The 26499-nt window shown below is 36.2% G+C and overlaps 2 protein-coding genes across 2 annotated transcripts; both read right to left on the minus strand.

Annotated features, from left to right (window-relative positions):
- Positions 1 to 81: 81 nt before the first annotated feature.
- On the minus strand, positions 82 to 16094 carry LOC118270935 (delta and Notch-like epidermal growth factor-related receptor). The gene is made up of 12 exons (XM_050699095.1): positions 15752 to 16094; positions 14354 to 14955; positions 10415 to 10629; positions 10132 to 10304; positions 9622 to 9740; positions 9395 to 9548; positions 8063 to 8317; positions 5150 to 5292; positions 3563 to 3685; positions 3242 to 3344; positions 2429 to 2625; positions 82 to 1869 (listed from the first exon to the last, which is right to left on the minus strand). Exons 2-12 carry the CDS (start codon positions 14855 to 14857, stop codon positions 1651 to 1653), a joined length of 2205 nt encoding a protein of 734 aa, XP_050555052.1. The 5' UTR covers positions 14858 to 14955; positions 15752 to 16094; the 3' UTR covers positions 82 to 1650.
- Positions 16095 to 21617: 5523 nt separating this feature from the next.
- On the minus strand, positions 21618 to 26464 carry LOC118277116 (zinc finger protein 62-like). Its single transcript, XM_050698982.1, has 11 exons — positions 26185 to 26464; positions 25730 to 25924; positions 25020 to 25053; positions 24696 to 24936; positions 24311 to 24568; positions 24052 to 24225; positions 23762 to 23965; positions 23272 to 23442; positions 22763 to 22952; positions 22406 to 22579; positions 21618 to 22244 (listed from the first exon to the last, which is right to left on the minus strand). Exons 1-11 carry the CDS (start codon positions 26305 to 26307, stop codon positions 22179 to 22181), a joined length of 1830 nt encoding a protein of 609 aa, XP_050554939.1. The 5' UTR covers positions 26308 to 26464; the 3' UTR covers positions 21618 to 22178.
- Between the last annotated feature and the right edge of the window lie 35 nt (positions 26465 to 26499).

The raw sequence follows: 26499 nt of genomic DNA on the forward strand, positions 1-26499 counted from the left end.
CTACTGTATGTTTTATATCTGAAACATAAAAAAGGATTTGAGTAAAAAACTCACATAACACCTGCTAAAAATTAAACAACATTGCAACTTCATAGTTACTTTTAATTGATCTTATTACTTTACGTTAACAATTGTTAGTTTTAATATTCTGTACATTTAAAAGCTTCAAAGTTCACGAAAGCGTCAAGACAAAGACTTGAAGTAAGACTAGATGCGTCTCTATAATTATCTGTAAAGTACAGTTAACCAAGTTGTTTGATATGCAATACCAGCAGTGCCAGATAGTACCCAAAGCCTATGGAATCAATCTTCATTTCCTTACCTGCCTACCAAATAATTTGGCTAACTGTACTTGTAATAATAACCAGACAATTACAGCAATAGATATTATTAAAATAGCGTTTCTAGCTCTTTATTTACTTAGCAGATTTTTTTTCTTTAATATGAGAGACTTACATTTCCAAAGTTTATAGCATGAAGTCAAGAAACGCTTGTAGGCATAAAACAGAACACACAGACATGAAAAGCAAGCGAGAGTAAAGTTTAGAGAAAGATCTAATCTGAAGATCAGTCGAATATTTGTAACTTTTACAATCAAATCTGAACTTTATTCTTTAAAGGACACGCTCCATAATATTGTTTCTATTTCAGTTATGAAGAAGGGTTGGAAACTCAAGTTATAATGTAAAGCGTCTCCCAACATTCCACCAGGCACTTAGTGTGAATACGAAAAACCCATTGTATATTCCTTATGTTACAAAAACATATCATTATTATTAAACAATACAAATCACTGCTAAACTAATTAATAAACCGCAAGCTATGTTTATCGCCTCTATACCAAATAGAAAATTATTTCAGAAAATTAATAAACATATTATTATGTTGCTATAATACGTCGGTTCCTTTCCTACAGAAGCCTGATTATAAAAGTCTAGAACGTTAATACAATAATTGCTTAATATTTTCAATAAAATCACGTCCACTTAAATAACAACTACGAATGATTACAGCTATACGAGCCAAACGTATTTCTATACAAGTCGAAGCCTAGCTTTATTACGAAATATCATACCGTCTATCTAAAAAGTATAACTATCAAAACCCACCAAGTATAACTTTAATAAAATACACAATTATATCGGTTAAAATTATGATCTAAATTATGTGTGTATCAATAATAATAACAAAAAACACACGATGTTACTAAAAATCAAGTAAATTATTGTAATCTTGTATTTTCCTACGAGCAGCGGGACACTACATAATTTACTACAGCTATAATCATAAATTATTCGTACGTATATTTGCGTCACTAAGCCACAAAGTTAATGGCTCTACGTTATTGATAGTTATCCCATCTCAGACGCCATTATTACACTTTGGCGTAAAACTTTGTTTATTGAAATTGATCGATAATTGCTAACACTTTCACATTCCAAAACAAAATAAATATTTTACTTTCTATAATGGCACATTAAATGCGATGCATTCTGCTTAATTGTCCAAATTAATGTTGAAACATTTGAAGTAACTCGCTGTACCGTTACTTGCACTCCAAGCGTACTAAGATGGAATGACGCTGGCCTCCTTTACTTCTTAGATTTGTATTTTGAACCGTTCCCCCTCGGAGCAGTTCTGGAATGATTGCTATTGAATGAGAGGAGAGCTCTGACTGTCGCTGAAGTCGAGGGTGTAGTACATGTCGGTGGTGTCGAGGGTGTTGGAAGGTGGCGGGAAGGGCGCTGCAGCAGGAGGGGCGCGCTTGTCTTGCAGCCAGTGATGCGGTGGGCCGGGCTCCGTGACCCGGGACAGGCGAGACAACAGCCGGGAATACGTCTTGTTCACCCGGCAGTGGCAAGCCGTCACCTGAGATACAAAACAAAGTTATCAATGCATAGCAGACGACTGCGGGAGCGTTACTACACGCACCTTTCTTTACAACGCTCCAATAAGCAAGTCGTAATCCTGTGCAATCGTTTCATAATAACACTCTAACATAATGATTACAGCATACAATGATTTCGATCAGTGTGTAGTTATGACATAAAAAACCTAAAAAGCTATGGTTATAATTCTTTACAAAACTATGCCGTAGAAAGATTTGCTACGAGCCTAGGAATCTCGTAGCACTTGTAGCCCACACTCCCTTAAAAAAATCGTAGCAAATCTAATACTTTTTCTATTACTTTTTATTGATTATATCAACTGTATGTTTATCATACTACATTACATGTTAAGTTCCACCATCAACTACAAGATATAACTAATTATACTACAATCCAAAGTCAAATTTCCATAAGGAATAAGCTAACCACTTCAGTATAAAGTCATTTCTGTATTTAGTATTGTACATATTGCTCCCAATTTAAATAAATTAAATACTATTTTGCTTCTTAAAAATATTACCGTAGGTAAAGTTACTAACCACAACTCCAACGATAGCAATGGCTGCTCCGAGTGTACCGGCGGCAATGTACACGTTATGTAGCCTGTCGTGGTACAGTCCCAGTGGCATCCGAACCTCGCGGACAGAGCCTCCTCCGCTGTTCTCAAGCCTTCCTCTACGAGGCTCTACGTCCATACCACTCTCGCTGCCTACCACTGATTCCAGTATGAAGTCCTCTGTAACATAAAGCGAAAAGTACAGTCAGCGTCAAAAGTCAATGACCACATTCCGATGTTCAAAATCGCTGGACATTATGTGATGATTATGCGGTATGTCTTATTAATAATGTAAGAAAATTAAAAAGACGTGGTGCAGTGATTAATGAATAACAATAGATTGTCTACGTAGGTGCTACGAATTATTTTATTATTCAAAAAGTTTTTTTTTTCAGTTCTTAATTTTCTGAGACAACCTTTGCTACAGCAATTTTATTGTAAACAGATATTTGGTTCTACTGCCAGTAACGCTGAGTAGTATTAGTACATTTTGTATTGAACAGTACTCGGGGGCAATAAATCCATGCAGCACCTTAGGGACTCTAACAAAAGCATGATTTTTTGTTAAAGATCAAATGTTAATTAGTATAAATCCTAGCATGTCATAGGCCAAATGAATAATGTCGGCAAATAAAACAAGACGAGATTAAACGATAACAACGGAATGCCTACGCAAGTGCTACGAAAACGCTACGAAATATTTTTTCTTTTCTTTTCTATTTATTTCCAATTGTTCTTAAATATTCGTTGATAAATATGTATTTAGTAATAACATTGAGAGTTACGTCGTTATTACCTTCACAGAGTTTTCCTGTATAGCCGGGCCGACAAGAGCAGTAGAAGGATTCAATCCCGCTCCAACATGTACCGCCATGTGCACAGGGGTTGTTGTCACAAGCCTGGAATTATATTGAAAATATCATTTAATAATAAGCGATCAAATTTTACGAAAACGTTTTATAATAAGAAGTATTTGTAACTATGAGTCTCGAAATTAACAAATGAAATTCAATTATTTGTAATTTCAATACTTTAGTTTTTATAATAAGCACAATAAGGTTCATTATAGAGCATTCCTAAAAAGGTAACGAATTTAAAGTTAAGCAGTTAAACTTACAGATCTGGTAGGGATATGACACTCATCGCCAACAAAACCGAGAGGACACTCGCAAGCGTAGCTATTGCCGCGGTCCAGGCAGATCCGATGAGAAGGGCACGGACTTGGGGAACACAGGTCCACCTGCCAAATACAATTAAAATAGCCATTTTTTGTCTTCACGTGTTCAATACATACACATAATACTAAAAAAAATAATTATATATATGTACATACATATTCTCGAAAAACATAACCCTCCTTCTGGCGCAGTCGGGTAAAAATAAAACAACGTGAAACTAATGTTCGGGTAAGATGGGTAGAACCCGCTGTATTGCGTGTCACCCTTTATTTATTTTCAGTAGTTGCTGTCATTTGTAAACTGTTGTACGATGAGATAAAGCGGTGAACTTGGCAGAGATGAATATACCTAATCCGTAGGTTTGAATGTAGAAACGTGTATGTGTAAGAAGTAGGCCTTTCTTCTTACACATAAAAAGAGGAATACTGTAAGGTAAACCTTAAAATTGTATTTAATACTTTTTGCTGTATTTGACACCTTTTGTAACCTTTTTTTATTTTCTGCGAAAGGAATACTGTTTTTTGTTATCCCATTTCATCAAAAAGGTACAAGTATGTATGGATGTACCCAGACTAACCATATGCATGACAAAGTAGAATTCATGCGGAGTTATCAGAAAATCCGCTTTGTATTCAATTCAAAAACGTTTCTGACTTGATATACGTTTTTGGATCAAAACGATGTTTGAACATGAACACCGAGACCCTGTCTTGTATGAAATCTCATTCGATATTGTGAATTTACTTGTACTAAGTTATAACAGATTTTTCTATAAATAAACTTTATTAACATTAGTAAAGCGAGCGAGGAGCTGGGGATTCTAAAGATTAAATTCTGTGATCAGAAAAAGCAATTTAAAAACTGATATAATTTCCAACAAAGCTTATTTTTCTTAAAATAAAATTTCTACGATTTCATTCCTCGCAATCCTACTAATCTTGGATTATATCACAGTAATCTTATTAACATGAAAAGAGCGTTCGTAGGTCAGTCACCGACAGACAAGAAATTAAGAATAACAATGACAGCAAAGATGCAAGCTGAATATTAATCTTTTATGATAAAAAAAACCTTTGTTCCAATTATTATTTTTGACGAGCATGTCGTGAAGTATTTTTGTACGCAAGCCAATAGATAAATAATGAATCCAATTCTCTAAGGAGTTCTGATTAGTACACAGGGGTAACGTTTCGAGGAAATCCCAAAGGCTTAACAAGCTTCCCTAATTTATCATGACAGAGATCAAAGCACGGAGTACTCTCATTTGATTCTATGACCGCTTTATCTTTAGTAATTACTATCACCAGATACGTAATTGTGTAGGAAACTTAATAATTTAGAACTGTAGATTCTGCCATGGAATAATAACGTGATTTTGTGAATATGAATATGTATGGGAATCCCATTTTTGTTCGGAAAGACGTGAAAAATAGAAATAAAATAAAAATATTGTTCACCAAATTGGTTATGGATGGTGGTATCAGCTCATTACCATTTGGTATTAGTATGAGAAGACGTTAGCTGACCTTGAGCTGACACGTGTTGCCGGTGTAGCCGCGACCACACGAGCACGCGAAGCCGCCGACGCGGTCGGTGCAGGTGCCCCCATTGGCACACGGGGACGACTCACATTCGTTGTACTCCAATTCACAGCGCTCACCCGTGTATCCTAAACCAAAGAATTCGTAATATAAATAATAATGGACCATTTTTGGGAACTGTTTCTTTCAGTTCAGTTTAGACGAAATGTCGGGAAAATGTAAATTTTGACGTTAATTCACATTAATCACGCACGAATTATTGCGAGTTTCTTCGACTTTGTATAACGACACAACTTACCATAAGTTAGCCGTATTATCTCATTATGTACATTCCGTAAATTATAGCCATTTGGCTCAAGCACCCATAATCAGTATAAGTAAGAAAATGTTTCTTTTTCATCTCTATCAAGACCGAGACTCTCGTCTACAAAGTCAAGTGTTACATTTAAATAACTGAATTCGTAAGTCGCGTGATGGTACAATCTAAGATAAATCTTGTAGTTCATTTCTAAGAAGAGTATAACAAATGTTTTTATTTTAAGGAAAATATATAAGCAGAGAGAAAACCCCGCAACTTCCTTATGACAAGGCCCAATCTGTCCCGAGGGATATTTACTTGCAGCCCGCAATGAAATGTTCCTTCACTAGAAAAATACTCTTGATTAATTCACTCCGATTTATTTAGCGTAGTAAAAAGCTTATTTGTGTATTCCAGAAGTTAATACATATTTTTCACATTAAATTAATAGTCCAAACGGAACACATTTGAATTACAAATTCTCAAACATTATACGGCTTTTTGGGTGTTGATTAAATTTTGATTTATTAATTTAGATATGTTTGTAATGTATCTGAGCGAATGTTTATCGTAAATATGTTCATCATTATGCTAATTGATTCACAACATCCCATCTGTATATTTAATTAATAAAGCAGTAATGTGCTATTAGCCCCGAGGTGCAAAGTGGTGAATGTTCAATTAGTACTTAGTATTAAATATTCGCTGTGAGACATGGTCTGTATTTCTCTCAGACATTTTATTCAAATAAACGAAGCTTTTACTTGTACGTGAATCACTATAATACATATTTTTTCATGTGTATAATTTTATTCTCTATCAATATTATTCAATTCACTGAAATGTGAATGTGCGTAGATTACGCAAGAACGCACATTTCTTCTTTTCTCTGAAACTAAACATACTTATTATAACGGGTCGATACAGTTAAAATGGGTTTCTTCTATTGTGTTGCGAATTTTATCTAAACCTAGTTTTAAACGAAGCCTTCAGAGTTAACAATGAGTGGAGAAACCGCATGAGACCGCACAAGGGAGAGCGCCGCGCGGGTGTGGGCAACCTTCCAACTTAACTCCAATAAATCAGTGCGCAAATTTGCTGTACGGAGCCCACATACAAGTTTCGACCATTATTAAAGTGACCTAGCTCTAAAGCTTCATTTGTCCTCCAACTAAGCTTTAGCCTTCACACAAAAATATAATGAATTAAATTACCATTTCGTGCCGTGATATGCATAATGAAGTTACGTAGTTACATGTACATATATGCATTGGTATTGTGACATTCCTTTAATAGATTATTCTTCTGGTAAATAACTGTATATTTAGACATTAGTCCTGATTAATGTGTAGAGTTTAGCTTTAAATGTTTGATAAATACCAAAAGATTGAAATAATAGAATGAACTGAAATCAACCACTCCGTAAAGTAGCCAAGAACGTATACATATGTAGCTGTAACCTAACCCAAAATAAACGAAAATATTTTTGCATATTGGGACCGCGCAGGTCGGGGGCTCGACGACAGATGCTGTTATTTGTTTAGTTCGCTTGTCTGGTATAATCTATCGGATATACTCCGCCGAATTCTTCTACGAGGACAATATTATTGAAAGAGGAATAATCTGGCAAAACCACATTAAAGTCGACATTTGATCTGATAGAAATTCACTGAACTGCTCACACTGATAATGCAATTATTAAATCAAAGGTCGGTCAAATGCAATGGATAATGACTGGCTCTATTATCGAGCCAATCCAACACAAGCTCTTTGTGATTGTCATGATGTTTATCTACAGATTGATTGATACATACATTACCAGCAGTGTGTACTTATTGCGAATAATACTGCGGGCTACAATTGTTAGTAAGATATAACTGAGATAAGCGACCTATAAAGCGAGTGGGCGCAGCCACCAATTGATCACCGAAAATTACAAACACAACTTATTCTAGACTAATTAACTCATCCGTGATTAATGATGTCAAGAGCCTCCAAAGTGTAATTTATCTGAACGTAAAATTGGGTGGAATAAATTCTCGCCTAAGGAAAATAATTGCAGGCACAGAGCCATTTAGGAGCAATGGCGAGGTGGGTATGAATAACGATTCAAGTATAAATGACGCAACTAATTTGAGGAAATGGTCCGTCATTAGATCCGTATTGTTCCTGACGTAGTCACGCGCCGTACTCTCACGATGTGACGTTTTAAATATGACAAACGCTAATAGCCACTTCGTCGCACTTGTGAAGCGAGATGATGATATCAAATTAAATTACAAAGAGACATAATGATGTATTGTGTCTACTCAAATATTTTTAATTAATTCATACCATCCAGTTGTTTTACCAGCATTTTAGACTTACATTATCTCAAACATGCAATTCTGAATTTGAACACATCGCGACCTTTCATTTCGGAGGTATGTTGGGTAGTCGAGTAGTAACCCTTTCTCTAAATTCTTTTGTTCCTTACTTATTTACCTGACGCAGTTGCCCACATAGTATTCAAACTAGTAGAAAGGAGGCACCTTGTATGTTTTAGTATACAACGATGATAGTATAAAATAAAGGTAAGAAAATATGAATGTGTATCTTACCAGGTTGACAGAAACAGCGATAATCTTGTCCCTCGACGTCGTTATCGGTTTGCTCGATACAGATACCCTTCACGCAAGGATTGGACATGCAGGCGCCTCCGGATATAGAAAGCTCGCAGTGCGCGCCTGTCCAGCCGTCTGCGCACGCGCAGTGGAAAGTTGTCGACCCATTCATCGCCATACTCATACAGGAGCCACCGTTTAAACATGGCGATGAGTAGCACGGGTCCCGCTCACATTTTCTGCCAGTAAAACCTGTACGTACGAATACCGTGTTGAATATTTCCATGAATAATTAAAATGTCAAAATGTGCTATTTGTTAACTAGGTATTTCGTGTTCGAACCACAAACTTTCGCGAAAGTACAAATTGTTTCTCTGATTCCAAGTACAAATATCAAATTCCTGAACAAAAGTTACGCAATCCCTGGTTTTGTATTAAAATGTTCAACCAAAAATAAAAAGTTTAATTCTGATTAACTTATTCAAATTAAATCTGAAATGAAAATAATGAGGGGAAAGCTTTGCGAGCCATGTTGTGGTTTTACCCATGTTGACCAATACGTTACGTGGGGTAATGTGCAAAATAAATGTATCTGGACATACCTACAAGCTGTATTTATTTATTTGTATGGACGAACATTACTGGGCGCATAGTTACGTGACGCCGCGCGCCATGCGGTCACCAGATTGCGTCACATCGGTGCTCAATTCACCAAAAGCAAAATTTATTTTCAGTATCATTATTAAATAGTTTTTATCCGCTTTTACCGCGTGGGTAGTTAGATGTCACTCGTTTGCCCTCCGGCGCTACTAATCTAAAGTAGTCTCTCCTTTCACCGTTTAGAAGGTCAAACTGTAAGTTTTTGTTTCATTAGAAAGATCGATAAAAGTTGTCAGATATTTAAACATCTCTATCGGCACGATACAATGAGGTACATCACAAATCCTATAGAGACCCTTGCGTGCATTGAGTCTTACAATCAGAACACAATCTCCCGCGTCCTATACTTTCGTACATCTCCCCATACACCGCCAGCTTTGGACGGCTCTATTTACGGGTCATCTAGATAGTCGGTTACTCCTTATTCGATTTTCGTATTATATAAGTCCAGATCGAAATGGAATCCTCGCGAATGAATGAATGAATGAAATCGACTGAGAAAAGAGCTTACCATTGCCAAAGAGATTCGTTATTGAAAAGATTTATCTCTTGTAATCTCAATGGCAAGAAATAAATCAATATACATCATAATATGATGATATTAAAATATTTTGTGTTGTTTTTTATATTCCTGGATTTTATAAATAAACCGTAATAACAATATCTCACCATAAGGACAGAGACAACGGTAGTTGGCGCCGTTGAGAGGTTGTGTGAGGTCGACACAGATGCCGTTATTGAGACAAGGTGACGGATTGCACGCGTCCCGCTCCTCGCAGTGCGGGCCCACGTACCCTGGACAGCACTGACACTCGTACCCTTCCTACAAACATATCACTTCGATTATACTGTCACCCACCCAACCCTTATCACAACTACTTCGATATATTACATACCATTGAAACGTTAGTGTAACACACACCCTTCCCTGAGCAGTCTTCAGACTCGCCGCAGTTGTCCGACTTCACGGTTACTTTTAGTCGAACACATTGAGACTTCCAATTTTCAGACACAACTAAAACAATTTAATATAAGTTAGAAGTATTATTTCCGAGATACGTAAACATAGGCTTGCAATAAACACGAAAAGATATCAAATAGCACGCGTGAATGAGTTTTCACACTGCTTACTTCGGCACGCAATACATTATACGCCGGGAATTCCGCACATATCTATTGTGCGATCGTAGAATAAAACCGTCGTCGTTTACGTTTTTTCCCTCGCACTTCCTTCCATCTTCCGGTCTATAATATACATATCTTAACCATTTCATCGCTATACGTTTTAAAAGCACCTACTTCCCACGCTATTTTTAAATGGAACAAAGTTATAACTTTTCCATTTATTTCAATGGAAAAGTGAAGTGAGTGAAAGTGAAGTGAGATGAGTTGAAGCGTATTATTACCTATCAGTAAATTTACGCCTTCTGTTAGATCCTTGTCGTAGAGTGTGAAGAGTTTCGCACCACGCTCGTCTAGTGGAGTAATGTCCAGTAACATTCCGTCAGAGACATCGCAATGCTCATGGCCTTGCCGTGTCACTTGGTACACGGCTGGCTGCAGCAGCGTGCGATGTACCCTGGAAAATCAATCGCTGTTACGATACGATAAACTGGTACGGGTCACCGCTTAACTCTGCCAGCGACGATATAGGTCATACAGATTTACAGTTTTATAAAAATAACTGACCTTTCCCCATCACCATGAGAAACATTCGTTTCAGAAGTGCCGTTCTTGGCGTCGACTTGACCGAAGGTGTCGAGTAGTAAGGAGTCCGCGATGCGGACGATAAGGATGTCTCCGCTCTGTATGTCGGCAGAGCCCTCCCACGACACGATGACCGGGGGGCACTCCTCTTCGGGCGCACCCGGCGCGGCTCCCCCGCCACCACTCCCTGCGCACTCCTCCGCCATCCGCACCACAAAGTCACACACACGTTAATTAATTATCTAGTCAACCTCTGTCAGTACTAATTCAAACAGCCTGCGTTATATTATTTAGTGTAACATTCAATATGCATTAGGGAATAACTGCAGCTTTCAATTACAGATTATAATATGTGGTCTTAAAACTACTAGCCAACATGTGCCGCCCCAAAATATATCTACGGTTGAGGTGAAACCGAGCTCGCTAATGTTGATATTGTCAGGCTATAACGAGAAACTATGTACAACGATAGCAGGAAAATACTCGTACAATCTCTGAACTTTCATGTATGAATTAATGTAGTGGATTCAATAAAATATCATTGCCGTATTTAAACAGGAACAAAAACAATTCCATTATAGTTAGGAGACTTGTTTCATCGTCACGGAGACACAACAATCCAATCGTACATAAATAATGGATTAGACGTTTTCCTTAACAGAAGTAATGAATAGAGTTCAACCACTGGAGCAAAGAAGCTTTTTTCCTTATTTCTCCTTCAGTAAGACGATTTATGGTTTATGTATTTGACCTCGGCATGCTCGCTGTCACGATCAAAGTTGTGCGAACAAGAATATTATACTCTGAAATAAGGGAGCGAGCGGAAGAAAAGACATCGTATAAATTGCCAATGGAGATTAAGTTTAGTACATTCATGACTCGCAACTTATTTATAACTGATACTGTTTCAAACTTCATGGCACCATTACGTGTGCATAATGTGTCTTTCAATAAACTTGCGATGGTGACATAATAACATAGAATACACTGAACTACGTGTCCTTAATATAAATGTAGTTGTATAACTTATATTATATTGTACCTACTTAGTTTGTTTGGGTAACTTATGTGTACATAAACTTAATTCCCCTTAGACAGGAACGGGTAATTCTTATGTTCTGCAAATTTAACCATTTAATGGATAAAATTAACCGTTACGGTGAACCATGCAGCTATTGCTTTAATATGGCATTTGACTCCAATAATGAAAGTGAAACCCGCCGAACAGTTTGTAAATATCCCATATTTTATTGATATATAACATACTGTGCAGGTAGGCACTTGGAATTGTTGACAACCACTTACACCCAATGACAGACTCGAACATAAAACAAGAGTACGTAACCGGCTCCACCTTACGGGGATTCTAGCGCAATGTTTCTCATTGAGATAATACACTTCTAGGCCCAAGGGATCATGCCAACAGTAAAAAATGTAAGACCTACTTACTATGTATGAATTCCAAGAGATTGTGAATAAGTCTTTCGCTTGAAAATGTAGCGCGAAATATAAGTGCTAGGTCGGTATGAATTACGGTTGCTACATCATCACCTTTATACCTTTTGTGCTTTATGAACATGATCGCGCCGAACACAAATACTTCAGGGTGTGTTTTAGAAGAGGAACTATCTACACGAGTTCATTACTGAAAGTTGTTTATTATTTTATTTTATAGAAGTTCCACTGAAGCATCATGTACCATGTTTCAAGCACTACACAGAGATACAGCTACACGATACACCAAATTATGGCATTTTAATGAGAACACCTGCTTTATGAAGAGGATTAGGTAGTTACCGCTTCTGATAATACTTAAAAACCAAGCATAGGTACTTTGTCCAATCTAGGAAAAAACCAACCAGACAATTACTTAATCTCCTAAGTTCTTTAACTAATCGCAATTATAAATGAAACACAATTAATGTAACTAACTTAGCTGCTCCAATTGAGTCAAACGCTCGGCACGGTAACTTTAACCGGATAGTTATGGATGGGTAACGATTAGTCAGTTTCCTGCTACCCTCAGGTAGCTTACCTACTCGTGTTACTATTGTATCACATTTTCCACGCGGCTGAATGTTCAATCTTCCAACAAATTGGTACATTATTTAATGATATTCATTGGAATATGCTACCAACGTTGGTTAATGCCAACTCTTCGAATATGAATATAAAGAACTGAAATATCGTGTCGTATGGCAATCAACGAAAATATGAGAAAAGCCTCTTTTATAGAAGAAGTCCATAGTCCAGTGACTCTCACGAGCTGTTTATGATGATGATGCCAATGAAAGACGCACGTTTATATTCAAAGAGAAATAAAATTGGTGATCGAAAAGTAAAAAGCGTACCTATTAAAAGTGTCTTCACGAAACTCTTGATCGATCTCACAATCAATCAGCCTATTTTCTATAAAAATACGCATCGCATTTTCCCTAAGTATAAAAGCATTTTGGATCCTTGACTTAAAGTAAGATTAGTGAGGTCGTCGCGTCCGATACTTCAAGTGGCTAGATTAGCCCGGATGACACTCAATTAATATGAAAGGTAATAGGAACCCGGTTGTCAAGAGGTAAACTACTTGTAACTAAATAGCCGGTTCAGATTTAACCAGTTAATGTTATCAAATTTTCTCAGTAGGTAGAATTTTCCTCAAAGTTAGATACAAGTGTTTGAAAATGAGAATAAAATGTACATCAATTGTATTCTACCTGCTGCTTTATTCTCACTATATTTTGCCTGTGACTTCTTACACGCATAAAAATCTCGTGTTTTCCCATTCCCGTAGGAATTTCGGGAAAGCCTTCTTAGTGATCCCCTACACTTCCCAAGGGAACTATATGCCAAATTACCTTACTACAACCGATAGTGCGATCACTCACTCAGTCACAACTAACAAAAGAATTTTGAATGTTTTGAATTACCCCGCGTGAAGTACGGTAGGTACCCATCTACTTAAATCAGTGTAAGTACAAGTTAATCCTACTCTCTACACTCCATCTCCAAATTAACCTTTCCCAAATCTGTCTACGTTCATAATGTGCTTAAAAATGGCTTAAAAGGGTACTTACAAACATCTCACGTTTCATTAATGAAGAAATATTTTGAATAATAAATGTAATACCTTTTTGCTTTGAAAATAAAAAGACTCGACTAATTTCCAGGCGCCTCACAATAACACAGTGTTGTAGACTTTTATAAACGAATTAAAAAAAACAGAATGTTTAATAGCAATTAGTCGGTCGTACGTGCGTGTAGTTCGCGACTCCGTGTGACGGATTCATTAACTCGCGACACAATCACAAGACACGATATTTCCATAAATACATTTTGTACTACTTCAACATAAACATGTAGAGGGTGGCGCTTAGCTACTTTGTATAACCACTGTTTGTCTATTTATGGAATATTATATAACTTTAGAATAGTCTATACGTAATACCGGTGTATCAAAATACTTTATCCAAAATGACAACTCGGCATCGAAATGCAATAAATCTACTGTCTGACAAATAACAAACAGAATACATTCCACGGCAGGCGCAGTAGCAGTCCTCTGGGACTCTGATACAACAGTGATCGTCTCAGCCTGATAGTGATACGAATACACAAAGAGGTCAGCTCTCTGGAGGATCATAACAAGAAAATGAACACGGTCTGACAACCGCTAGTTAATAAATACTAACGAATATAGACTACAATATCCAAAGGGCTACTGTCTACGAAACTGAGTGACAAAGGGATTGTCGTCGTTGTGAAACTAGATAATGAACTACGATATTAAGTTTCTAGTTCATTTAGGTGAAACGTTTTATCATAATGTAGTAGACCGTACAACATTGTACAAACTGAGTTCATAGTTGGAATATTTGACCTGAAGTAGAGGTATATGTAGGCTCGTGTTAATGGCTATATACTTACAGTGACCGGCAGATTGAGTTCATGTGTCTCGTTGCCGCGCCAGAGGCGTGACTCCCGCGGCAGCACGGGCAGATCGCAATCTATCGCCCCCAGCCGCTCTTGTAGGCGCGCTGGTGAATGCGCCGCGCCGAGTGCACTAGAACTAGTGTTTAACTTTTGCCTTCTTGCACTTTTCACTACCTCCTTTGTGCTTGTGTACACTTTAGTAGTTGAATGGCGCGCGGTAGCCGGGCTCTCCGTCGCCACGAACGCTTTTGTTGTTTTTAAGCTATTCTTTGTAGTTGAAGATGCAGCAGTCGAGGCCACTGTAGTCACTAATGGTTTCGTGTAAAGCTTTTTAAGTGGTGAAGTCACTGGGGCTTGAGAAGTGGATGCTGTTTTAATCTCGTCTTGAGGAGATAAAGTGTGGTCACAGTAACAGGCGCCGGCTAATGACAAGATTAGCGCGGTGGCCATTAACAAAGAGTGTGGTGTTCTGTAGCCGGCCATACTGCTCACTTTCATCCTTGTTACTGTTGTTTACAGTTTATCAAACTTAATATCTATTCTAAATGTATTTGGCACAACCACTGTATTTGTAGCTCGTGAATAGTCGGGGAGACCTGATGGAACGAGAGTAGAATATTATGTTTTTTATTTAAAATAACTTGTATATAAACAAAGAGTGTACCTACAAATAATTATCTAAAGAACCAGTAAAGATTTTTTTATTGTGTCCAAATTAAACATTTGGCCAAAATGTATAAATAATACGCACTTGATTTAAAAGCTACGGGCTATAAGCCAGTACAAAGAAATTTCACAATCAACGTTTTTAACCTTTATTAATACCCAAATGCATTGTCCGTATTAAGTAAAGCATCAAAGAGAAGATATTCCTTTAAAATAATTTTTAGCCTCACAATGTAATGAACAACGTTAAGAACCCTCCCATTGTCTATGTTTTAAAAATAAACCTGATCGTCTTATTGTGAGACACCTCTTCTTGGAAACATCTATAATTGGACAACCTTTAAAGCCCTTTCGCTGAGTGGCGACCCTCTTCAAAAACGAGTGCAGCCCTCAGATGAACTTAAGATAGCTCATTTAGAATCACAAAGGGTACTATCATTAACTACCGATATAAATCGTTATGATTCAGTGAAACGATCATCGGACTGTATCTTAAGGTCGAAATAATAAACTTTTCAACTCAATTTCTATGCTTTGTTTAAATCTACTTGAAACTTGTGAAACTTAAACTAATTTTTCTGTAGAATAACATGCTTATGTGAAATTAAGATAATCTAAAGTTAACCTCCAACGTGAGAACAAGAAAGACTGAACGATACATAAATACAACAATTCCGAAATAACCTTCAATAAAATTTTCAGTTGGTTAGAACAATTTATACTTACGTAAGAACGCAGAAATGATAATACTAATATGTGGGGGAAAACAAATGCTTTCACAACAAATTCACGAGAAAGATAAACAGTTTAATCTTATGTTACATTACCACAACATTTAAATATAATAATTTCGACCAACGTCCCGGTTTATTCAGTAAATAAATCTTTCCTTACAATTAAACCAAAACGTGATAAATTCGCATACATTAAGTTGAGCAAATATCAAAACAAATCAAGCTCTGATTAATTTATGTGTGGAATGAAACAATGTTTTGGCAGGGCGGCAGCGTAGCACAGGGCGGGCGACGCAACCGGCCGCAGCCTCCGCGACACTGAGGGCGGCCGACGCACCCCGCCACCCCGCCACCCCGTCTCCCGCACCCTAGCACCCCTCACACGCCTGTATCTTTACTTCATTTTACTCCACGCCTGTATTTTCAACGATTTCCTTAGCGTTAGAAAACTCGAAGCGTGAGTCTTTCGAGTTTCCCCGGTTCAGCGTTTTTATTTGTAATTTAGCAGTAAATATGTTTTTGAAGATTTCAGAAAATGATCTTTGAAATAAGACCTACGTTTTACATACACAAGTGAGACATTTCATCATAGTGCGGGTGATGAAGCATCGGCGGTGGTCGACAGACAGCATCAGACGGCACCAGTCGCGTTGTAAACACCGAGCTAAACCTTCCCACGCTCCCGTGCTACCTGCTCTCAATATTTATTGCGTTTACATTTCATTGGAACGTTCCAATATCGTGACCCAATATCATAGGGCACAACGAAAATATTTTTTCCTCGGCCAATTTCGTTACAATGAGTGGAGGTGTAAACCTTTTATCAAATTTCCCCCGCTTTATTCAAAAAATGTATTAAAACACCTACCTTCATTCACAAGGAACACGAAAAAGGATACGATGAAAAAGAACTCATAAAACTGCCACGGTGATTTAATGGTCAGTAATATTTAAAAGAAAAAGAAGTTTGTAAAATCCAAGGATCCCTAATACATTTTTTCCACAACGCCACCCGTGGAACTCGATTAGTTAATGCATCAATCTAATTATGCTTGTATATTATGAGGAAACCGAGGGATTACGTTTTAGAAATGTCTGTATTCTAGAGTCAGATCGTGTCATAGAAGTTAATTAGTCATTAAATAGATTGGTATGCTAATCAAAACAGGAAATTGCGTCCATTTCTGATATCCGGCGCTGTTTAATGAAGCGAACTGTAGTTGCTGCTCTAATAACATCTACGAACCTTCAAATACAACTCTTCGAGCTTAATGGATTAAATTAAAGATTAAAGTTCAAGTAGTATTTTATCTTCACGCACATAAACCGTGCTCAGGTAATATTATAATTAGTCATTCATGCATATTAAATTGTAGTCATCATTTATTCCACTCGTAATTTGCTGACGATGATGTAATCATGTTCTAATGTTAGGTACATAGTTAATCATCTAATTGCAAACAGTAAACATGGGAATTTATATCCTCCTAATAAAACAGATAAACATTTAGTATTTTAACATTTATTATAATTTATTCAATACCATAAAACTAATTAAGTGCTTAATGTTAAACGCATCGTATTAGTCGCCAAAGTGTTAGGTACTAGATTTCATGTAAATAAGCTGCCTTAAATCTCTTGTGAATATCATTAGGTTCTAGTGGCGTGGTTTCTTTCGGTGCCAGTCAGTGCGTATTCATGTAACGCGCGGGTAATTAGGCGTGAGGTAACGTATTACACATATCCTATACCCAAATCTGGTCTAAATCCGGTCGCTAATTAACTGTCAACTGGAAAATCGCACAATTTATTATTTACCTGCTCCAAAAAGGAAAATCTTACTTAATTTATGTCTGTAACCGAAATTTGCTGAACGAAGTTATTTTTAATGGGAAAAATCGTTGGCTCTGAAATAAAGAGCCTTCGAATTTTCCGCCGTTTATGAAATAAGTTGGTGAATTTGTACGCAAACAGCTTTTTGTTATAAAATCAGGGTATTGCTTGATCTGAGAAACGGCACTACGGAAAGAATTTAATTTAAATTTATGAAATAGTACTACGGACCTTCTACAACAGTGTCTATTTTAATAAAGAACGTTTGTGTCTCTAAATTATCTGCATAACCATTATTATACTTGTAAATAGGATCGTTAAGCTCACAATAAATACTTAAATTGAAACGCCAGCGCCAATAGACAATTTATAACTAAAGTCATGGCATCTAAATCTATTCTCAGTGGCCTGATATTGAAGGGTAATTAACAGTGCAGGCTAACTATACCAGCGGGCTACAGCGCTGTAGGTAGCTTATTATTCTGCACGAGTTAACTGGGATACAATTAAATGTAGGAGAAAATTGTAAGGGTTATTTGAAACAAAGCAATTATACTAATTGCTTACTTAAATGAAATAAGTTTACAACGTTAATTCAGTAATAAAAGCCTCCCGGGAGGCTTAGGGTTCGATCCTTGGATGTAATACCTGAAAATGCTTAAAGCTGACTTTTCCCAGTATTTCATGATATAGGAGTGAAGCTATGAATATTTAGACAATTACTAAAACTATTAACTATTACTTAAACTAACGCAAAAACGAAAACAAAACCTATCTTTAGTAGTATAATGGTAGGTTTCTTAATGATAAATGTGGGACTTAATAAAATAAAATAAGATGAAAGAACATCGGGCATTTTTGTATGGGACACTTACCTACGGCGAACAAAAATAAAATTAGGTACGGTGGATAGGCAATTAAATCTAGTTCACAATGGTATAGTTCCCATATCTGTGGGTCGTGGCAATAAGGAGAAATTGGACATTTAAAAAATATTTATAAATGTTTTTGGGCTATTAATTAAATTAACACAAACGAAAACAAACCCTATCTTTTGTAGTATAATGGTAGGTTTCTTAATGATAAAAGTGGGACTTAATAAAATAAAATAAGATGAAATTTAACGTTAAAACAAACTAACAAAGTCTTAACGGTCATGGCAGTAAACTTTATTAATTCTATTTATACTTTAGAACAGCCGAAGCCAAAAACATAAAAGCTAGGCAGAATTTAATACCACTCAGTCAATTTTTGCGAGACGATGGTTTGTACGACTTCATTTTTCTCCTTTAACCCGCTCTATCGCCGAAGTCCGGGGCGGAAACATTGCGTCATTGGATTTTCCTCTAAGGAAATTTTCACCTTTACAATTTTCCGGGATTAAAATTATGCTCATTTCATGATAACGACGATGGTGCCTTTCGGTTTTTGAAAGTTGTGTTCAACGTAGATAGATAACAGACTTAGGTAGTTACATAAAAGTAATGAATTAATTTTCATTGGGCAACTAAGCGCTGTTATTAATGTCTTGTCCAAAGTTAATGAAACCTAGGCGTAAGTTTTTAGTGTTTAGTTTTTGTAGTGTTACGTAAGAAGTAGTGAAGCGAGAGCACTGGGGCTGGGCCCAGCCGTAGCGCGGCGGCCTCGGGACGGCTGGCGGCGCGCCAACGCTCTGACGTGTGTGACTGACTACCCTTATCTTCAGTCGGATCCACCTCCGACATGGTTCGCTTCACTTTCAGTGAGCGACGCACAACGTGACGATATTTACCGGAGCTGCGATCTATTATTACAACCGCTATTAATCACTGCCTCTCCTAAAGTGATTAGTGAAACTATAGCATGTATGAATAGAGTTGACAATATATTTTGTAGATGTCTAAGTATACCTTATATGTAGGATATTAATTTCATAATTGTGTATTCAGTACCTATTTAAAAGTTCCGCTTAGTTACATCACCTCATTTTTTATGCGTATACCAATAATACCTACAATTGAATAGAATTTCATTGATGTTCTTCTCATATCATACTTCCATCATTTCAACATACCGCATACATAAAATCTAAAAACAATACTGAAGCATAAATCTTGCAAACCCACAAACCTACTGTAAATCACATGAAATAAAATATAGGTCGAGCTTACAAAGCGGGATCGAATCCATATCTAGTAAGCGACCTAAACGGAATTTAAAACTGAAATCTCAAACGCTTAGCATTCTCTTTTTGCAAAAATAAGGCCATGTGTTAAAGCTTAGATACTTACCATTTAGGTATGTACCTATTATGTATGAAGAAATAGGTATATCTATGCGTCAGTCGGTAACTTGATACTTTCTTTAATAAGTCTGTCATAGCTATAAATAACAGTGAAAGCTTTGCGACACTAATGCACGGTCAAACATATTATTGTAGGTAGGTAGGTCTTCTGTTACCTTCAAGGAATTTAAACACATATCACGCCCAGCGACTTGTAATCCCCACATTACAGCTGACTAATGTTCTTCAATAGAAAAGGGTCATCACGATGACCGGTGTACATCATAGAACCTACGATGTATCTGTGTGCGTGAGACGCGTCCTAGATGTCCATTGAAATCGGGGTCACCGTACATATTGTGGGATTGAAAATGGTAAATGTTTTTATTAATAGGTACTGTATATTCTGGGTACAGACATTTGATATCTAGGTTCTTAATTGAACTTGAAATATCATCACGCTTGTTATTTCCCGAAAGAGTAGGCAGATGTGTTAATGAGGTACACAGTGTACGAGTTACTTCTAGATAAAAATAGGCGTACTACGCCTACGAATAGATATTTTTGTCCAGACAATAAAAAAGGACAAATCTATTTATACCTACCTAGGCCTACAAAATTCTAAGTATAACTACCTAATTAAATTCCATCAACTAAGGGCTGAATACGTCTACTGAAAATATTCAGTTTTACCAATAGGTAAAGCTAAAACCTTGGGCTAAATTAATGCAACATTGTCGAATTTTAATATTTCATAATGTATGTAGCAGCTCGGATGGCTCACTCTCAATAAACTGTTAAAAGTAACGATGCAACTAGGTACCAGGCTATCTCTGCTTTAGCTACAAAATATTGATGTTACGATTATGTGCACTTATGCAACCAAAAGTAAATAGTGAGGCGGAAGTACTGCCTGTATTCAAAAGTGATAGACCTACCCAACATACTTCAACATATAAAAGGGTTATGTTTGTTTACGACACCCACGTAAACAGTACGATAGGGGTGATGAATGAATATATTCTACTCTGCTGTCACTTCAAGGTACAACAATAGCACAATAGAACATGTGAACTCATTGACTTGTTCCCAACGTGCAAGGCCATTTGTGTAAGCAATAGCAACTGCTCGTTTTGTTATCGATTACCGATAACTAGCCACCGTGCCCACCTTATGATCGTCAATTCGCTACAAATAGGTATGCACGTACCATAGGGAAAAGGAGATCTGTACTTAGCTAATGGAACCTAAGTACCTAAGTTTATCTACCTTATTCCAGTACTCTAGTACTTACTCGAGACACTTAGGTAATTACGTAACACCTCGCACTCGTAGAGATAAGTAATTGCTATGAAAATATGAAAGCAGACATTCAACGAGTAAGACGTGTAGGTACATACCTGTCCGTCACGTAAAGTTTATAAGTAACTGGATTGACATAGGTAGATAAGTGTTTTTAAAAATAAGTTAGGTATATAGATAATAGGATAGCTACTAAGGTAAGCACTTTGGTTATTATCTATATTGGAACTGTATCATCGCTTTCTGGTCAAAAGAGACTCGATGAACAGGATTCAGGGTCGATATTCAGCCACGATATTTTTTCTTTCAGTCTCGTCACCCATCGAATGGGTGTTATTTATCGATTAGTTAGATTTTTTACATTTTCGAAGTAAAACAGTTTGTCACAATGTATAGGTTCTATAAATAACCTGTTTGCAAAAATAATGAAAGTTGATAAGTGTTAATAAAAAACCTTAAATATGGTCATATACCCATTTATTAGCAGCACTTAACATATATATTTCAAATCAGTATTTCCAAAGAAATCGCTTAAAAATTAGATAAACAATACAATATTATTTGCAATTATTTACTTAGATATATTCTTCTCGCGCCACACTATAGGTAACAAAAAGTTCTCTATGTGCGAAGATAATCATACTTGTTACTAAGTACTTCATAAACTAGTAATTTTGTCTAATGAACAGTTTAATTTGAGGCTAAATATATATAAACAAGTACTTAGCGACGTTCAGAAACTGCTTTGAAATCAGTAAATACGATTAATACTTGGGTTAACAACACTAAAAGTCTAGAGTAAAAATATAATGCATTTCAAATTGCTAGTTGAAACAACTATAAATAATTTGACACTATAAAATAATATTTTGATCCAACAAAAACATTCGACGCTGTATGTTGTAATACAAATACTCATTCCACTAAGCCTAATAATAATTACACAGTAGTTATTATACCTATATTTTCTACAAAATGTTTAAAATTGCAAACAGTCCTCTTTCGAATAGTCAATATTTTACTACATAGCCTCGACTTCATTCTTCGGTACCGGTACATTCACAGGCGGCACATCCTTGATATAGTTCTGTAACAATTAAATGGTTATTAGGTCTTTTTTGATTGCAAAGTGAAAATATTCTTATAACTATGTATAATATGTATATGATCCCATTATTTTTTGGTGAATTAGAGGTGAGCTGTAATAAAATGTTAAATAACCTTAATTTCAGTTACATGATAACTCACCTCTTGCATACTGAGCTGGCCATAAGCAGAATAAGTTTCGTGTGTAGGCAGTGGTGCCATCTTGTCCGGATGGCAACGCAGGCGATGCGAGCGCAACGTTGATGCGTACGAGAACCGTTCGTCGCACCATTTGCATGACAATGGCTTGTCGCCTGTGTGTGTGTACATGTGCACCTGGTTGTAATGGAGAAAGAAGGTAAATTATTAATTAAATATATGACATAATATCTGTTACACACCAGTGTATAAGGATTGCCAAATATAAAGTGATACTACTACTTAACGTAACGTAAAAGTTTGCATTAATTAAGCCGAAAAATGACGCCTTTTCCCCATTCTTCCATTCACAATCCTTACCTTCAAAGTCTGTCTCCTCTTGAACGCCTTGTTGCAGTAGGAGCACACATGCCTACATTTGTCTTCGTGTACTAAGAGATGTTTGCGCAGAGTACGCCGACTATTCAGCACTCGCCTACAGATGTAGCATTCATACGACGTGTCTTCGTGAGTATCCAAATGCGTCTTCAGGTTCGAATAAGTCTTAAAACTGTGGTAAAAAAATACATGATTAGTCATAATCATAAGTTGCTAGTACAGTAGCTGGCAATAAATATTGCAGATCGATCTTTGTAAATAGACAATAAGCCAAATTGCCGCGTATGGGACTGCCCGTGCTGAATTACAAAAATATAAAAAGAAAAAGGTTTTCTACAAATAAAAGATAAATAATATCACACACAAAATTGCCTGTATCTAAAAGTCGATGTGTAATACCTTTCGCCGGGTACAGTGAGATATTTTTCTAGTTCATAGTTCAAATTTACTTGTCAAAGTCATTGAAAGGAATTAAATGATAAAGAACTAACGACTTAGAGCATTTCCTGCAGACGAAAGGTTTATCGTCGCTGTGAATAGCGCGGTGCTGACGCAGCTCGCCGTTGGTCCCGCACGCGTACCCGCACAGGTCGCAGACATATCCTTTGATCTTGTCGTGCACCACACGCTTGTGAGACGCCGCCGACGAACGTGTCGTAAACCTAAACAGAATATTTAACACATTCATTAGCATCTCTCTTTAACGTAAGTCTGCTTGTCCGTAGCTGCGGACTACCTAGCGAGTTTACCGGGGCTCCGGCTAGAAAAGCAGGAGTAGGAATGTGGTGGTTTTTAGTCAGTAAGAGTCTGACACTCCCTCTCGCCTCGCGGGAGAAGTATTTGGATGATTTTCCCCACTTAAAACAAAGGTTTTTCTATCAGATTTCATTTAAATAAAAATCTTAAGGTAATGGAATGATTTCGCACTTTACACTAAGTTTTGCATAAAATGTATGTAATATGTACATTAGTAGAACTTACTTCATGTTACATATATCACATCGATATATTTTACGCTCCTCTATAGGTATGTGAGATCTTTCGTGAGATTTCAACGCTTCCTTTGAATAGAATATTTTTTCACATGATGCACAACAGAACTTCCTCTCTGACTTAGGTATGTGTCGCATCTTATGTTTATTTAAGGCAGCTAATGTTTTTGTTACCCGGGGGCACTTATCACAGCTGTATAAAGAGAAAAAAAAACATTTGAAAATATTTTTCTCTATCAATTATTCTTATATCTAATAATGAACAGTAAAGTCACTTACGAGAGTAAATTGGGATTTCTATGGTCTTGTACATGCTTGTACATAACAGACTTGGATTTCAGTGTGATGCCACAGATACAAGTCACTATAGGCGACACCTTATGTGCCACTTCAGAATGCTCTTTCAGTCTATACCAGCTCGCAAACTCCTGTTCACAATGAGAACATAAAAATCTGAAAGAAATATATAAAAATTACTTTGTATTTTATTTACTGTATTAAAATGTAACAACAGTAATAGGTAAAAGACAATAATTACCTTATAAAATCTTTCACATTCAAACTATCATATTTTAAATTCTTTTTTCCTTCTTCATCATCAGTTTCATCTGAATTCTTTCTTAATTTCCTACTTTCTATTTTATGATCCGATACATGTTTATAAAGCACACTTTTCGATTTAACTGCAAAGCCACAGAGGCAGTACACATATGGCTCATGGTTATGCTCATTTAGAAAATGTATTCGTAACCCACTCCATGTTTTTGATTTCTCTCCACACAATTCACACTGCAATCTAATAGTAATATTTTATTAAAAGTACATTTTTAATATTATATGCTATTCAGATCAAAAATCTTATCTGATCTGATGATAGTATATATGAATTAAAATGGAACAAATTAAAGTTTGTAAATACTAACTTTACAAAATCCTTCACTTTTAAACAAGGCTTTTTAAGAACATTATTGAACTCTTCTGTCTCTTTTTCTGTCATTTCTTTTCTTTTTTTGCGATGACGTTTGACTGGTTTTAATGATGCAATGGCAATATCATCAAGATAATCATCATCATCATCATTGTGCATGTCTACTTCATCATCAGCACTTTGTCTGTCTGGGAAGATATCAATCATTGATAGGGATGCATCATTGTTCAATGCACCTGTAAATTTAACTAATATTAAAACACCTGTACTTATTATTTCAATCTGTATATCAAAAAGTAACTGTTATTATGTTACTTACATACAATATCTTCAGCAGATACTTCATCTTTGACCTGCAACATTGAAGTGTGTAAAAATTATTAGTTTATACTTTATACAACAAACAATTAATTTTGCAATGCATCTTGATTACATAGATGACTTAAGCCCGAATACTCAAACGCTACTAAATTTTAAGTTGTACTTAAATATTCTTCAAATTGAGTAGTGTTTGAGTATTCGGGCATTAGTCCTAATCACATTTGACTGACTGTCAGTATTTTAGAAGAACCGAGTGGTATACCCAATGTGTGTGTTGTTGTTGAAGTGATGCAGTGTGATCATCAAAATAACAACTATAATAGACTAGCGGACCCGACAGACGTTGTCTGACGTCTTTAATTTGAAAATGTCGGATCCAATGTAAAACATTCCAAAATCAACAACTACTAATAAATAAAAATATTTAAAAAAATTGTCCAGCGGACAAAATTGTGAATCTAAACCATTCTCAGATCCCCTTGAACACACACAAAAAATTTCATCAAAATCGGTCCAGTCGTTGAGAAGTTCAGTGACATACACACTTACAGAAGAATTATATATATAAAGATATTAATTTGCACATCCTTATAAATATAAAGTTTAATACTCGGTCACATGTCTTTGATAGCAATGCATTGGCTGCTATATGAGACACAATAAAAGGGAACTAGGGGTTAATTACGTGGATCAAAATGTTTGACATACCTCAGATTTTATCTGGATGTTGAATTCAATTGGAGCCTGAGGACATTCAAGTTTGATGTCATCCACATTTCCTTCATGCATCTTTTTTAATGTATCCTGTGCTTTAAAGCATTCCATTATAAATAATTCAATGGACTGCATTTTGACTTCACAATTCATACAGATTTTTGTTGGCAAAACATCATTTTCATATACCTAAAATGCATAAATAGCTGTTGTACACAATGCATGAAATAAAGACTGAGTGGGTACAGGTAGACCAAGAAGAAAGGTAAATAAGTCAAATATCAAAGTGTTTATATATCTAAACAAACCTACAATAACTAATATATACAACATCATCGAATAAAATGATAGAGGTAATGTAGCAACAAGAAGTATATACTTGATGTTCATATTCCAAAAACACTTTGAATTGATTTACTTAATAAAATTACATTAGAAGCTATACATACGACTATTTGAATAAAATCTTGCAATAGTTTCAGAATATTTTTATTATTTTCATCCAGTAAGTCTTTCAGAAACCCATCTTTCTTAGCACATAATCTACACAAATCTTTCATGTTCGTAGCCATTTTGACAAGAAACTTAGGAGAATATAGTCCAAATATGTGAGAAATTAGTGGTTCAGCACGTTTTCGAACTACATTTTAAAAATCCAACAAAACATTATTTATTTTACAGCCATCATAGCAAAACACCTTTAAATAATAGAGAAATAGTTTTATTTTTAAAACACACCATCGCGAATGAACGAAAACACCACA

The sequence above is a fragment of the Spodoptera frugiperda genome, chromosome 15 (assembly GCF_023101765.2).
Source record: "Spodoptera frugiperda isolate SF20-4 chromosome 15, AGI-APGP_CSIRO_Sfru_2.0, whole genome shotgun sequence".
Taxonomy (NCBI): domain Eukaryota; kingdom Metazoa; phylum Arthropoda; class Insecta; order Lepidoptera; family Noctuidae; genus Spodoptera; species Spodoptera frugiperda.